Source organism: Passer domesticus, chromosome Z (genome assembly GCF_036417665.1).
Source record: "Passer domesticus isolate bPasDom1 chromosome Z, bPasDom1.hap1, whole genome shotgun sequence".
NCBI lineage: Eukaryota > Metazoa > Chordata > Aves > Passeriformes > Passeridae > Passer > Passer domesticus.
Genome location: NC_087512.1, coordinates 25,388,920 through 25,406,216, shown reverse-complemented (window position 1 = coordinate 25,406,216; position 17,297 = coordinate 25,388,920). Strand labels below are relative to the sequence as shown.

The 17,297-nt window shown below is 36.0% G+C and overlaps 1 protein-coding gene across 4 annotated transcripts in view; it reads left to right on the top strand.

The window, feature by feature from the left end:
• Positions 1–16,990, top strand: part of SV2C (synaptic vesicle glycoprotein 2C) — a 113,576-nt gene extending 96,586 nt beyond the window's left edge. For all 4 annotated transcript variants that reach the window (XM_064402719.1, XM_064402720.1, XM_064402722.1 and 1 more), the window contains one exon: positions 7,395–16,990. In XM_064402719.1, the coding sequence (XP_064258789.1) occupies positions 7,395–7,578 (184 nt within the window). In that variant the 3' untranslated portion in view covers positions 7,579–16,990. The remainder of the gene's footprint in view (positions 1–7,394) is intronic.
• Positions 16,991–17,297: the final 307 nt, after the last annotated feature.

The following is a 17,297-nucleotide window of genomic DNA, read 5'->3' as shown; positions in this document are numbered from 1 at the left end:
AATGACCACAAATGTGCAGCAAAGGGTAGCTGGAGGTTGGGCTTAAAGATAGATGGCTGAAATGAGGCCAGTTCATGCTACCATGCACAAGAGGCTGGACTGGTAGCCCCTCCTCTTCCTCCTCTTGGAGACCAGCCAGTTGCTGAATTGCAGGGGCTTTGCTGCTGTTGTGCAGTACAATACGAAAGGTGTTTCATAAATCGTACTTGAGAAGCTTAGGGATCATACTGGCTTTTGGCCAGGCAGGAGTGTGGTGAACAGTTTGGTAAGGTGCAGTCTATGTGATACAGGGCACACATTTCAGTTTATTCTTTATCAGCTATGCTTGCTTCAAAATCTTGACAGATTTGGATTCTGTATAAATTCAGACTCATCTACATATTAACATTTTAGTTTACTGATCCCGGGAATCGAGGTAACTACATAGTTTGTCCTACTTTCTTGATGAGTACAGCCAAATTTTATGCTATTTTAGGTTAGCTTTTGCTTTTGTGTTCTTCGTGAAACCTCAGCTGGTTTGTACAACTGCTGTAATAGATATTAGAGGACCTATAGATTTCAAATGGTTCTCAGGTAGATGATGAAGTAATGTTCAAATGGAAAATAATGTTACTAATGTTGGTCATAAGTAGGTTTCTGTCTTCTAGATTATACATGTGAAGTAATTAATAATATTTTGATAATATTCTACCATTTCTTTAACTTTTCAATACACAAATTTTAGAAGACACTCATGATAGCTAGATATAAACTAGTGATTTCCAACAAGTAAATTAATACAACTCAAGAATGTAAAGAAGTTTTATTTTATTTCTTGTCTCTTCTCCTGTCCTTTACCTTATATTCTTAATGGACTCTGCTATCCATCAGGAGAGGAAATCTGTAGGCTGGAGTGTGTGACACCCAAAATTCCAGTCACTGAGCATTTTAGAAGGAGGAATGGGCTGGAAGTGTAACTTCAGTACACCTATAGGTGCCTAGCACTCCAACAACATAAACCTGAAGGTGCTAAGCTGAGCACCTAGAAAATATGAAATGTATGCTTAAAGACCATTTTGTTAGCTTTATGTGACTTGCTTGCATCATATGCAAATTGTGCAATAGGAGTAGGGATTTTATCCTTTCTTCTGACAGCACTTCACTCTCTTAACCATGAAACTGTTTTCCCATGTTACAGTCCCCAGTGCATCTTCCAACTCCTCTATCAGATGAGGGAAACGAAATTTTCTTCACTACATCTATATTTTACCCTCAAGCCCTCTTTGTTCTCTGCATTGGCAGAGTGATGCGGAAAAAAAATATTGTGTGATGAGGTAATTACAGTTTGCATTGTAATGTGTGTGCCCAAGGGGCCTGCAATAACACTGCACAGTTCCTCAGCTCTGCCTGTAATATAAATATGGATGGAAGAAAGCTTAAGTTCTCTGAAGAAGGAACTTTAGGACATTTTTATCACTTTAAAAGGCAATTTTTACTTTCACATAAGTGGTGTCTTCTTGTGGACTTGGGAAGCACCAGCATTATAAGCCAAAATTCTCATCAGGGAAATGATACAACAAATAACTAAAACCTAAATAGAAAGTGGAATAGAAATAGATCATCTCCCACATAGAGAATAAATCAGACTGCATCAGATCACCAGCAATTCATCGTTTTTCTATGGCTGCCATAGATCTGGGTTTGAATCTTGTCCAGGAATACTTAGAATTCAAGGTGAGCTACAAAATTAAGTCATCCTGTTTTGCCTTTTTTTAATGCCTCTGAAAAAAATTTGTAAGGGTTTGGCCATAATTAAGAAATAAGTCTATCTTCTGTTCATGATTTTTAATTTTTTAACATCTTTTTGAACCCTTAGGATCTATGCCCACGGCAACAAATATTATTCTCACAGTATCTCCAAGTTTGTATTGGTGTGGATAATAGAAACTTTCTATTCTTTTGAGTCATAATAGCAGTAATTGACTTAGAGTAGATTCCCTGACAGCTATTTTCTACTCTCATCCTGTGGATATAGTTCAACTGCATTTTGCTGAAATTTTAAAGTTTTTAAGGCATGACCTGCCACACCTATACCTTTTGCACTAGTCCAAGGAAGGAAGGTAAATTCCACGGTTTTATTTGCACACACAGCACTATAATTGATCAAGCCATGAACTACGTGATATGTAGTTCTGTATTAACTTTTTAAGAGAATATAAAAGTATCTGACATAGAAAATTGTCCATAGAACATTTGGATACTCTGTTTTAATGCTTTACATATTATTAATCCTAACAACATTTTGTTGTAACTTGCTATTTTGTAAATTGCTCTGGCAAGAAAGATAACAAATATTTGTGCTACACATTTATTAGCGCTCTGCCACAGGAAGTTTTTATTAGCAGTGGAAAAGTGGATCTGAAGTATTTTATGTAGGAATACAAGCACCTGGTCTAAGAAGGAACATATGTGGCAATCAGGAAACAAGCTCTTTTAGTCTAAAGGCTTGGATAATCCCTCTATTTTTAACTGTTTGGACTCTTGCCATTTTTATGTGGACCTTGGATGAAAGGAAGATAAGCATTTTTCTTTGCTACAGCTTTCTCAACAGCAAAAGTAAAATCACATTGGGGAAAATTCCTTTTCAGTAACATTGAGCTTTCTCTTCATGCTGACATTTTTATAAAAGACATTAGTATTTTTCTCCTATCAACACGAAATTCTGTATCTGGGTTTTTTTTTAAGACAATCCTAAATTGATTAACCAGCATTGTCTTACTGATGTGCCTGAAATACATAAGTGAATTCTTTAGCTGGACAAAGGATTCTTGCTACTTATGACTGGTCTTCCTTGACCAGTAATGAGGATTGCTCATGAAGTCAATATGACATTTTTCTGCAAAAGGTTGCCCAATTATTGATCAACACTGAGAAAATGGTTGTATACATAGATGGTCCTATTCCCTTAGAATTTTTCACTTAATTTGTTCATCATGCTAAGATGATACATCACATAATTTTAATCATTTGCTGACACTCTTTCCTCAAACACTGTAACAGAGACTGTACTAATGCCGCAAGAGACTATAGTCATACACATGTGTGATTTGCAGCATATTTATCTCAGTATATTTATTTCCAGGATTTTTATTTCCCTAGATCCAGGAGAATTAATTATAAAAGCATGAATTAATACAGATTTTAAAGAGTTTGAATCACAAACTGTTCTAAGAAGGATGTTTTAAAAAAGCAAGCAGTCTGAATTTGCTATCCCTAGAGCTCCATAATGGTTTGACACTTTGTTCTGACTGTAAGTAAAAACACATTCAAACACAGTATTAAAATTGAAGGGTGTGAAGATATAAGATTAAACAGTGCTTTTCAGGTACAGGTCATAACAACAATTTACTTAAGCCTGTTAAAATCTTGTTGTTCATGCCAATTACGTGCTTATTTTAGGCAAAAGGACATGCCTGAAATCTGCTTAAAGATTAAAAGATTGAACTTCTTCTGGGTTGTTCATTTTTTAATTATCAGGACAGCTAAGGGCAATAAAATGAGCTTACTTTTTCTTAGTTTTATTTTTTTATGTTTTGATAACACTCATGGGATTAGACTAATAAAAACCCCTTACAATAAGCAAAATTCTGTAAGTCCATTTTACCAACAGAACTGGTTTTTAGGCACAAAAAAATTGCCTTAATTTTGTTCAGGCAGAAGAGATATTGTATGTATTATAAAATTACTTTAGAATCTGATACAGTAATGATAGGTATATAATCAAGAATAGATCTAAAGAACAGTGGCATCTGTAGAAATCAGAACATGAAAAGAAATGGTTCAAATTGCTCAGAAAATTGTATTCAGACCACTGTCATAACTAGTTGATATAAGCAGCCAACATCTGTGTAACAGCTTACCTTTCTTTATAAGGTAGTATAAAACAACACTAAACATAAGTAAAACATCCCCATATGTTTCGTGCTATTGTTTTTCCAAAGATTACGTGCCTGTATCTATCTGAATTTTTTTTAGCTGGATCTGTGTATTCTTTGGGGAGTTCTGGTATCTCTGAATATACTGAGGCTGTTGATGACTAGGCATCTAGTTTCTCTGTGTTTGGTTTTTTTGTTTTACTGTTATTTGGAGTTAAGTTTGATTTTACATCAGCATTGACAACCAAGAAAATCATATTTATGTGCAGATTCTGATCACAGCCAGTCACCACCATAACTTTAGAAGAAATTTTCGTGCATAAATGAGGCTGACATTAGAACCATTCTGCTCTTTTCCTTTCCTTCTTCCCTTGAGTTCTTCAGAATAGCTGCAATCTCTTGTTATCCTATCACATAAACTTGGTTTTCCAGTCCAGCTGTGTTGTCTTTAACCTCTTTCCACCTGCTTGCAATACAATCTATTTTAATAAACCCTTTCTTCAAGAATCTCCTGCCTGCATGCTTTGTGCAGCTCTTCAGAAGGACCTTGACAGGCTGGAGATATGGGCAAAGAAGAGCCATTTGAAATGCAACAAAGGTAAATGCAGGGTCCTGCATCTCAGGAAGAATAATCAGTGCAGGTTGGGGCAGACCTGCTGGTTTAAAATTACTCTGTTTGAGCTTTGAGGTTGGACCAGGTGACTCACTGTGGCCCCTTTTAACCTTACACACTCTGTGGTTTTGTGAACCCTACAAGATCCGTCAGTCTGGGGCTCCTTCCCTCTCAGTAGCTGCAACCCATCCTGGGTCATATTCCTCCAGATATTTTGGACTTTATATATCCCTGGAGCACAAATGTTTCCATGCTAGACATTTACTTTTTTTCTCTTAGGCTATGGAAATTGATCCCAGTACGACACTCTTCTCTTCTCCCTTCAGTGTAGCTCATGCTCCTCCTTCAGACCCATTCCTCCAAAGGTCGTGCTTAGGATGGGCATTTTTTAACTTGATCGTTTCTCCTCTGAAAATGGGATTTTCAAGGAGCTGCTGAAAATGTTTCTCTGTCAGAAATTTCAAAACACAACACTTGTCCAAGTTTCCTCATCTGCTGCTCTCAGCAATGTGCTCTCTGGCAGCCCTCAGGGGTCCTGGCTGCCGGAGGGCAGAACCTGTCATTTTCAAAATTGTTATGTCCAAGATGTGCATGTTTAGGTTTCCTTAGCACTATGTATTTTGTAAAAGTACTGCAGGTTCAATCAAATATATACAAAACAAGTAAATAAGGACTTTGAACACGTGAGAGACAGACACATGTAGGTCTCTTCTACTTGTTTTTTCCCCCAGATTTTTTTGATAGTTTCTACTCTGATGTAGAAATTACCTGTCTCTTTTTCTTTAGATACTGCCAATACTTAGTGTCATGCACTGTCTGGATGGGTGCCATGCTTTACACAACGAGGAATTGTGCTTACTTCAGACAAACCAGTAATTTCTTTGCTAAATATCAGACATTTCAGAGATTAAAATATTGCTGGGGGGTGCTAGAGGCATATTGCCAAACTAATAATACATAAATATATAATCACCCATTAAAAAAAAAGTAATTTCTGTTTTGTCCCAGATTCAGAAAAAGCATACAATACACAAAGCTGATACTAGAACACTATGAACTCTTCTGATTTACTTTTATAATACTTTATGTAAGGGAACTGACTTTGGTCTGCAACAATGGAAAAGAAATGTTTAATATAATGGGGAAAAAAACTGTCTGAAGGGGCATTAATTAGTATGTTACATGTCTTAATTCTGTTCTGCAGACATTCTTTTAAATTATTTATTTAAGAATTTGAAAGGAAAGGCACCATTATTTAAAAATTACACATTCTGAATCTTGTTCAGAATGTGGAGTTGACTTTGTGGGTTAACTAGGATTATGTTTCTTAGAGCGAACCACAGTATTTTAGAAATGTACAAGGATTTAGACCTAGTCATCATTCTTTTGATGAAGGGTCCTGAGATATACCAGGATTGGTATTATTCTGAAGCACAGTATCCCACACAGGGCATGGACAGTGCGGAAAGCCCCTCTATCCTGGTCACCTCTCCTAGACCAAAGCTTTTACCACTCCCCTAGCAAACAGCTTGGAAGCATGACACCAACAGGTCTAACTGATCTACACTATTGAGATTTGCCAAAGAGTAGAGGAGGTGAACTCTGGCACTCTGGGCTGTGGATAGGTCAATCAGTTGCTTCAGACAGAGGATCTCTCATGCCTTGATATAATTGTTTGCAGTTTTCAAAAACAAAAATCTGTTCTGCAAAGAGCATTGAGAACATCCTTGCTCTTAGCTGGGGTCAAGTGTTCGTACTTCTTACTTTTGGTTCTCTTGGCTCCTCTTTAGTAGCTCCAGTAGAAGTTTTTCAAACTTTCCAGGATCTCAGTCTAGATCTGAGCATAAGAGCTCTTCCTTTCTCTCACAGGTGCTTCAGTAGAATAACTAGAGCCTTTAAAGTCACTTAGATCACTAGCATTTCTCTTAATTCTTATTGAATAGACTAGGGCTTTTAATTACAGTGCAAGCAAGAAATATTTTGTTCTGAAAATCAGAACTATTTTTTTGAACTTCCAAGAGAGATGAGAAATGTTACAGATTCTACCATTATACAGATATCTTTGTTAGGAAACTTCTGGTAGGGCAAGCTTATTCCTGCATCAATGAATCATACAGTCATGTCAAAACACAATGTAAATTATGGCAGTTTGCATCAGACATATATCCAAGAGTTACAAAATAATAAAAATACTGCAGACTACTAAAATTACATTGCTGTAATGCAAGACTCCACCTGATTACTGGTGTCATACTTTCTGTTGGCAGTCTGTTTCCTTTTCCTTTTGTCCAAAGTTTCGCAGTTATTTCTTTCACCCAACAGATTTTTATATACTCTACCTTCTTCACCTCTAAGAGATGAACATTCATTAATATTGGAAGTCTCATTAGCCTTTGAAAAAGCACTGTTTTGACATGTGTACCACCTGTAAGAAACTCAATTTTAATTCAGTACCCTAAGATGATCATCCTTTAATTCCAAATAAGAATCATCACACAGATGACAAAGCAGTTCTCCTTTGGGAGCTACTTGACATGTCTGCTCTCCTAATCTAGCCTTTTAAGTCTTACTGAATTTCCATTTGCAAGTTCCATGTTCAACTCTAGAGGTGCAAACTCACCTGTTCAGTCATTCATTTCACATTTTAAACCCTGAGGCAGAAAAATGAATTGCCTTGTGAAATACTGTAGCAGCTGAGCTTTAATTTCTTATTTTAAATAACAGCACAGAATATGAGCACAAAATCTTTATTGGCATAAATTTTGTATAAGCTATTGGGACTGTACTGATTTATTTGCACTGAGGATGTGTCTCAAATGTGTTACTCTTTCACCTGTATTTTAACTTTCTTCTGTTTTCTCTTCTAGGGCAACAGGCTTTGGCTTTCTGAATGCACTATGCAAAGCTGCAGCTGTACTTGGAAACCTAATATTCGGTTCCCTTGTTGGTATCACCAAAGCAATCCCTATTCTCCTTGCTTCTACTGTGCTAGTATGTGGAGGTCTGGTAGGACTTCGGCTTCCTGATACAAGAACCCAGGTGTTGATGTAACTGGGAAAAAAAAATTCACTATTTATTTCATTCTTTGTACAAATGTCATTCTCCTGACTGATGGTGCAAAGGCTTCAGATTCTCAACACACATTAGAGTGCTCAAATGTCAGAAATCAAACTCAAAAGATACTTTGGAGTAGCAGAGATTTAACAACCTCTGCATGAAATTTTTAAATTTTACTTTTATTTGCTTGCATATTTTGTTATTCAAACCCATTTCACTTTGAAGTGCAAAGCTACCTCTTAAAAGAGTTTTGGTGACATACCCAGGAAAGTAAAAACCATACTGATAATTAGATATTTAAAATGAAAGCAGTCAGATTATTTAAAAAACCCATGCTAAATTTGGCCATGGCATTGTGAGCTTTAGTAAAAGTACAGACGTGCAAGTCAATTACTTGGCAGTATTGATGTGGGGAATGTTAATGTATCAATGCATGCAACATTTGTCAGGAAACTCAACTGATTGCATCAGCACTGTGAACAGTGACCTTCTGCAGCTGTGCTTAAGTGATAAAAACTCGTGGCAATGACTCTTCCTTGGGATACTTTTTTAGGCAGATTCAATCTAAGCAAAGATTACCAACTACACCCCATACTGACTGAGGAGAAGGCAACAGCTACTGCAGGGAATTAAAAAATCCATATAGGTATGCAGCAGAGAGAATTAAAAAATTAACATTTTCACTTTTTGCTGCTGATGCTCCAGAAAAATAATAAACAGGAAAAACAAGAAAACTCTTGTTTTATTCTCATTTGTGGCATCTGGATTTTTTTTTCCATTTAAAACAGTGAATTCGTCTTATTCAAGGAATGAATGAATGCAAATAGTTTTGCTGTTGTTAGTAAGAGTAAAGGAAGAATCAGGCCATTGGACTATAACAATTATGATTTCAGAGGTTTATTTGGAATTTATATATGTAAAGACCTTAATTCTTTTCATAGTTTCTACACTTCTTAATATAACCATTTTCTCGGACAATTTTTAATAGTTCCAGAAATGCCTAACCACTTAATATTTTCAAATGTCTGTTTGAAAAGCCACTAAGAAATAAGCCATGGCAAGGCTGCAGGGAATAGTAATGCTTTTATTAGACCAAGTGCATAGATGGAAAGCAAATGTTAGTAAATACAGTCCTTCTATGCTGTGGATTGTTCTGATTACTGGAAAATTCCCCATCAGTCCTAATGCTATGCAAAAAGTTACGGGATTTCTTTAAAAAATCAGCATTATAAATTTAATACAGATACATTTATAAAATAATCAAAGAAAAGAGACAGATCCTCTTATGACAAAAACTGGCATTGCTTTCAGTGGAGCTAAGACAACTTGTATCTGCTGATTAACTATCTGCAGTTTCAAGTGTGAAATAACAAATTTGCTATAAACATATGGGAAATTTTATTCAGTATTTTTTTCTAATTATGTCTGACAGCATTTATTAGGTAGATGAATCATTGCCAAGCAACTAAGCTTTCAAATAAGTTCATCATATTTTAAGCTAGACCTTTTTTTTCATTTATTTTTCTCTTGCTCTTAGATGTGAACTTGGATTTAGGTAGTAATATGTGGCACTGCAGTCTTTATCAGTCATCATCTTTGTCATATTAAAAGAATCAGTAAAGCTCTATGTAAGAAGACCATTCAACATATTTATAGTTCACTGTTTAATCTACTGATTCTAGAAGTGACATTTTCAGTTACTAACAAATGCCTCTGCTACACATTGTAGCACAAAAGATGTTAGCCCAAGATGCTCTTTTCACCTATGAAATGAGAAAATTGGCAGAATTTAAAAAGCTTGAATATGGAAAACTAAGGGGCATTATTTTGATGTTGGTAATTTAAAAAAAATAGCGAGTGTGTTTATTTTGGAGTGTTAAGATGAAGGTATTTGAGATGAAATATTTTATGTTTAAATCTGACTTAGACATGTCTCTTAAATTTCTAAACTATGCTAATAAATGATGAACTATTTTTCACTAAGGTCTAGAAAAAATTCTGGCCTTAGTTTTGCACCAGTGGCCTTTTTTCCACAAATCATAGCCTTAATATTATTTTAAGGCTGTTTTCTACAATTACTATTATATTTGAGCCCTTTTTCTCTGTGCAATTCATTAGTAGCACATGTTCAACTCCTTGCACATACTGCACAAGTTACTTTGAAATCTGAAGCCTCTGTACATACTTGGAGTAAACACCAACAACTGGTAAAATATTGCTTTGTGTTGCTATGCACTGTCCTCTTGCAGTAGTATATTCTGTCCATCTCTGCATGTAATTCCCATAACACTCAGATGCAGCACTTCATACCTTCTGACCAGCTTGAAGGAAATGGGTCACAGAAAAATAATACTCAGCTTTTGAGGTCTATCATTCAAGTTTAGCACTCTAAAATCTCATTACACATATGTCAATTATCAGTGCTGGTCTTATCATAAATCCTGACTATATCATGGGTCTGTGATTAAGTCTGGATGTAATGAAATGAAATGTAGCAACAACAGGAATTAGCAGAGATTTTTAAAAATGGACACTGCATGGTCCAGGATTATAATGTTCTAAGGTAGAAAAAAGAAAAAAGAATAGTGGATAGGAATTGGGAGAATAAGTAAATGAAAGAGATGAACAAAGAAAAAAACCAAGAACAATTCCAACATATGAAACAAAACCTAAAGTTAGAATTTTCCCAGATGGCAAGCTAGCTGGCTCAACAGATTTGAGCTAGTGTGCAAGCCAACACCAAAGTTGTTTGAATATTCAATCATTTTTTTTTAGCATAGTAAAGCTTTATCTCTTAAAGACAAAAAAGTGAATGCAATTTCACGCTATAAATAACTTTGTGAGATAGGTGAAATCCACCAACTGGAACCGAAATCTATGGAGATCTGGACACAAATATTACTTACATTATAAGCAAAGTTAATATGACTGGTCTTCAGTAACTGCATCTTTTCTTGCAGTCTCCAAAACAATCACAGGTAATAAATATTGAACAGAAGGATCTGCACTTTCTTTCTATGTCTATTTGTTTATATGTTACACAAAGAATTGCTTAGTGGCATGGCTAGATTCCTAATACACCAGACAGAAGCAAAATTGATATTTTTTGTGTATTACAGTTATAAAACCTATGAAATCAAAACTGCTTATTTGTGTGTTTTGGTCGCAAAACTGACTGACTGCTAACTAGAAATCCCTCTCAGTCTATATCCCTGAAGGAGGATATAACATCTAGGAATTTTCTGTGCAGCTGAAAAGCTCATCCCAACAGTAGCAATGACAAAAAGCACAATGACCCCTGAAAACATGTGACTCACAGCCTTTAGAATGCTGTTAACCATAACAGTCAAATATTTTGAAATTTAGAAACTGTCCACGAAGGAGACCACATGTTTCCATTTTTGGCATAGAAATTTTATTTGAATTAGTTTTACTCCTTACAGGTTGTCTAATGGTAGAACTTGACTTAGCAGACTCTAATTTCTTTAAAGCAACTTATTCATCATGTTAGTACTCTTTGACCAGCTTGGTTATGTCCATGCTAGCTTGGAAGCATGTGCTGCAACATTTGGCAATCCCTGCCTTGGTTGTTCAGTACAGGCTCCTAGAAAGGGAACTAGGAATAGGTGTTCACAGTGGAGGACTCCACAGGATTGGTAATTAAAGACCTACTGGGAAACCTTCTTCCTCTCAGCTTGATTTTAACCCCTTCCCTGACAGATCTGTGTAATACAAAAGCTGGACACTGATGAAAAAGAGTTAGCCCTCCTTCCTGATGGTTCCAGTAGTCTGCTCCTCTTTTATCACAGGAATATGGGTCAAAGTTAAGATTGCTAACGTAAGCTCTGCTTGCTTTCTCTTCCTGCCATTCCATTCATTCCAACCCAAATTACTTTTCTTGCTAGGGGACCAGCCTTAAAGAAAATTAAAACTCTCTTACTTGCTTCTGACTTCCCAGTAATGTTCAGTAGGAAGTTTTACATATCTTTTGCATTTTGGTTATAACTTTTTTAAAAAAAATATGTAAAACAGCCTTGGAAGTCCTGTGTGTGAATCTCACCTTTTGAGACAGCCAGAATCCACATTTACCTGCCTATTGAGAAGGCTGACCTAATACAAGGAGAGGTGTCCTCTCAGAATAGTCCCTGTTGACCTCCTGATTTGAGGGAATCTTCTTGCCTGTGCACCTAGCTCAGCACCATTTGGAGGAAATTATATTCTGTATTCTTTTTGTCTTCTTTCTACCACTGTGGATCCTTATCTTTCTGTAACTGCTCTTGAGGCACAATGGTGGATACCAATTCTCAGCAAAGTAATATAGTCCTCAGTCCCTCATATGGACAACCTCTGTGTGCTAGGCTTTAGCTCTCTTCCCTATTCTGAGTTTTAAATTAATCTTCATTAGTCAGAGAAAGATGTTTACATCCAGTTGCACCTCTTTACCTAAACAAGATGATATCATGCTAATACAACCTACAAGCCATGTTTCCTGTTTAATAGCCTGGAAATGCAATTGAAATTTCAATCACAACATTAAAAAATGAATCTTTGCACTCAGGGGGTCAAAGACACAAGAAGTAAAAACAGAAATACTCCACTTCCTCTGCTGTTTTGAAAGAAAACACATGTTCAGTAATCATATTCCAGAAGAAAACACATCTGAGAGGCTGCTTTTCTATATTTCCTGCCTTCTTGTCCATTAAACTTGCTGTAAAATATTATGTATTTGCCTGCATTAGTACTTTCAAATGCTGCTAGTTGAGAAAACACAGCATGAAAATACAGACTTTTGCTTGTACTTTCAAGGTAATACATGGTTCAGGCAATGATGTGGAATTAGAAAAGACATGTTAGCCAGAAAATCTTGAACTCAGTTCAAAACATGAATTAAATGGAAATCATCAACTTATAATGCTACTTGCAGATCTCTCTTACCTTCATTTAACCTCACGTAATCTACAACAAGTCCATGTGCTGCTATCATCTTCATTTGCTTTCTTCTAATAATTTCAACAAGTGCTGCAAAATATATTTAGAGTCACTATCATTAACTGCTCCTTTTTTTTTTTTTTTTTTTTTTTTTTTTTTTTTTTTTTTTTGTAGAAGTCAATTTCCTATTTCTTCCTGCAAAGGAAGAGCCCTTCAACATTTAGTCCCACTCTAGCTGTATAACATTGTTTTATAGAAAAACAGAAAAAATATTAATTGAGTCTGATTTATTTACTTTTCTTATTAAACATTTTTTAAATTATATATAGGCCAAAGATGCTGGCCTATAACATGGAGTTCTGGGCCTTTGAATACATCCTGTGGAACTCAAAATGAACAAAGCAGTAATTTTCAGCAGTCTCCTCCCACAATATACACACGAGTTACATTTAATAGGACCAAAACACTTAGGGAAAAGTACAGTGTTTTCTAGGGCAAAATATCTATTCTCTTTGACAAAGGTCTAGAACATGTTGCTTACTTCTCACTAGTACAGTCTGATAACCAAAGATTGGAGATTACTTAACAGGAGTATTTGGGTGAGGATGACCTGACATGAAAGTACTGTTCTTTCCACCCAGGGTACTCATGAATATACATTTTAATGACACATAAAACCAAGATGATTTGTAGAGACCTTGCCCCTACTCTGGCCATCAACACATTTGAGTTGTAGCCAGACATACCAGCCCACAAGCGAGAGAGAAAGTGAGAGAGAAAAAGAGCTGGCAGGCACTTTCAGCACTCTCTCCACAGCTAACCACCTAAGTTCATTTCTCTTGGATCCTAAGGATCTGGTTTTCAGTTTAGCTTTCTACTTTCTAATTTTGGACATCTACCACTTGCCATTCAGTTTTCACAAGCAATCACGACCAATCAAGCTGAAGCTGCTTTAATGCTAAAGGACAGCACTCACAGCTCGTTGCAAGTAGAGTACTCTGCAAGAGCCCAGTGTCATATGTGTTGTTCCAGTTTCATTTGTTGTCAAGCGCTAGAGTTGTCAGCTAGCACTTCTCCTGTACAATTCTGCATGTATTCTTATCTATGTCATGTCTTCTGTCCTCTTAATGTCTGCCTTGTATGATCATATGTATGCCCATTCCCCACTAGCTATGTGACAAAAATATTTTGTGAATCTTACATGGGTCTGTCTTACCCAGTTAAAAAGAAGAGGGTTGGGAAAAATAATGAAGCGGAATCAAATTAAATGTAAACAATGAAGAGTAATAGTTCAAGAAATAGGCTTCAATTATTTTTATTTTTTCATATGTTTTCTTCAAATCCTAGCTTGAAGCTATATAATATTGTATATTGTAAAGAAATAGTACACAGTTAGAAGTGAGTACATATGTGAGTGAGGATACATACATATGGACACACTCACCTCTATAACACAGATGAATATTAAACTTACAAACCATGTTCTCATTTCTTTCTCCGTGACAGTGTTACTTTCTTCATTGTGCATTATGCTTTGAACACAAATAACATCCTGCTCCATTCCTTGTGCAGAAACCTTTACTTACTTATGTGCAAAATTGTTGGGATACCAAGAGTCATCTCAGCTGGCCATTAGCTTCCAGTCATTGGAGACCTAAAGTGGTCTGAAAAATGAGCTTTGACTTAGCTGTTGCCTTCCCCATCTGCCCAACCCACCCTTCTGCCCCATCACACTGTGCCAAACAGCAAAACAGCACATCATGCAGAGGCAGTGATGTTCCAGTGACTCGGAGACACAGCACTCTCAGATACATAAACTCCTAAAAGCTATGAATTTTGTCTTATTCAACCAAAAGGCCTTCAAAATGGTCCATGGGGATATCAACATGCTAATTTCTGTGTAATGTATGAGAAAATGTCTGTGATTTTCTGTATTGTATGTTTTTCATTGTTTCTGCATATATGGCTGCTGTTGTTCTAGTGATGTGGTTAAAGAATTATCTGCTACTATTCTTATCAGCAACTTTTGACCAGCCTGAAACAGAGCCATTGCCAGGGTGTTTTTCAATTAATGATTAACACCCATGAAGATCTTCTACAGTAATTAGTGCCATATAAAGTAATGGATAATATAAATTAAGCCAATCCAGGGTGAAAATAGCACCACATACCCACAGACCAGTGACAGTGGAAAGAGCTCTTCCAAAAGCTCTGGCATCTGCTACATTTCTTCTTTGGTCTTTTCAGGATGTTCACTCTCTGTAGTATTCTTCCTCTGAAGGGGACATGCACTCATGCAACAGAAGTAAGAAAGCAGAAGAAAGGGCATATTCCTTTCACAGGAAAGAACGTATGCTTGCTATAGGAAAGCCAGCTCTATAATAAGATTAAAACAAAGAAACCAACCGACCCAAGCAGTTTGCTATTCTTTTTTATCCCCATGTCTCTCATGAGTTGATAAACTAAATACCAGTGCTTACGAAACCTTTGGGAAGCGGCTAAGAAAGAGTAGCAAGGCTTACATTATAGTTATTTTGGAAAGGAGGAGACCTTTCCAAGGGGTAAACATATGCAATGAATGAAACCATAGAATATAGTTTCTAATTATGATCACAAACAGGCAGTTTTAAGTAGAAAATTGTCTTCAAATCTACAGCAGCAGTAGATAGTACTACTGTTTATATGGAAATGAGTAAACATAGATTAAAATCAATGGCTTGGAAGAAAAAGGAGAATATTTGAAGACATACTTAAACACAACCTGCCATCATCTCCTTTGGACAAACCTTTTAGCACTTTCCTCTTCCTTCCTGCTACCAATCGTCCTAATAAGGAGACTGATTCCTTTAGTGACTCACTAATGAAATGAAAGGCCAATATGACATTTGCAACAAAAACTGAGAGCAGGCATGAAATTAGCACTGCAGGAAAGCTAACTCATGTATAAGAATTTTAAAAATGCCCCAAGCTGCTAGTGTCTGCCTGCATTTTTTGTCCCCCAAGTGGTTTAGGATCCTACAAAGTGTTAGGTGTCACAAGCTTTGTATGTGTAATCTGATCCCTGTTGCATACTAACAATAGTGAAGGTATTTTTTAGAGTCAGGAGCTTTGTCTTTCAAAAATAGGAGGTATGTGACTGTGTATACTGCCATGCTGGAATTGCTATTGTGAGAGAAATGTATTTTTCCAGCCCTTTTTTTAGGAAGAATAATTTTAGCCTGGTTTTTCCTATGAATGTAGTGCTTCACAAACATTAAAAGAATTTCAATACCAATGCTAAGTGAATAAACTGGCAACTTCTTTTAATCATTTTCTACAGAATATTGTATTAAAAACCCCAATTAAACTTTAAAAAAATGTTGTATTACCTTCAGCTGCACAACATTGTGACAACTAAATTGTATGTCATGCTTGGCCTTAAATATATGTAGGAATTATCTGTATAAAATGAGATTTTTTTAAGTGGTCAGTTTCCATTGAAGTGTAATGACATATATACAGAATTGAGGTCTCAAGGATGAGGTACAGAGAGTAGAGTGCTTGGTCTTCACTGCAACTTATTGCTCTTGTAAGGGTATTGATTTCCTTAAAAACTTGTTCATTTTTTCTTTCACTGCAATTTATTGGCATTGTCAGGTTACTGATCTTAAACCTGTTAGTATTTTTCAATGCTAAGCAACAGAAGGAAAACATGTATTCTTTCCTAGTTTTGTGCAGTTATTTTCTGTTCCTAGTTTCTGCTTCTAAACATCCATTCAAATTTCCAACTGCTCTGGCTGTACTATTTTTCAAACAGTCTTCAGTGTACAAACACACAGGTATGTATGTCAGCGGCCATGTGCTGTCAAGAAAATCATTACCATTTCTGACAATCTCCATTTCTCAATGCAAGGTAACATGTACATATTGTATATACGGGTAACAAGCTACTTTAAAGTTGAATTTTCCCATGTTAAATTTGAACATGGGAATTTGACTTCAGATCTACATCAAGATCTTGGCAATGGTCCTGACCTCTCTGTTTCTTTCCTTCTTTGTTTTCTTTACTGCTGTTTGTGCCTGGAAAGCAGGTTACAGTCATCACTATTGTATATATATGTTTGCATGTGTGTGCCTTGATAAATTCTCTCTTTTGGAGTTCTGAATTTTTCATTTCAAGTCCAGCTGGTACAATTGTGAACTCATCTTTTCAGTATCCTCATCAGTGTCAGATTGCCAGCTTCCAAAATGTTTGACCAAGTGTTTTGATTAAGTCCTCTGAGGAAAGCTGTCTGTATATTTGTGAAAGGGCATGCTCTATGTAGGATGACTGTGTACAGCATAAATCTATAAAATGTGGAAGTGTTTATAAGTTTATCTGCAAAATATTTATCATCTGTGTAACAAATGCAAAGCTATTTAGTGTACATCAGATTAATAAATGGGGATGATTTTTTGCTCTGCTATATTAAAATAAAGATATGTTCTCTGCAATGAATACATACCAGGTGTGATGATAGCCAGAATATTTTTATTCTTTATCCACAAGACACTACACTACCCACTATAGAAAAAAACCCAGTTATTTTACCTTAATTGTTCTTTTACAATGGTTCTTCATGTATCTCATCTTTAGTGCCTGTAGTAGAAGTTGAACATATAGTAAAAGTAAACATGGAAGAAGTTAATAAAGTTAAATGAGTTTAAGTGACTGTGAAAAAAAGATAGAGTAAAAGTTACTATGGTTGTAAGAGGCAAAGTTCCTCAGTTAATCATTTTGGGATTCATATTTTTCTAGTACATAC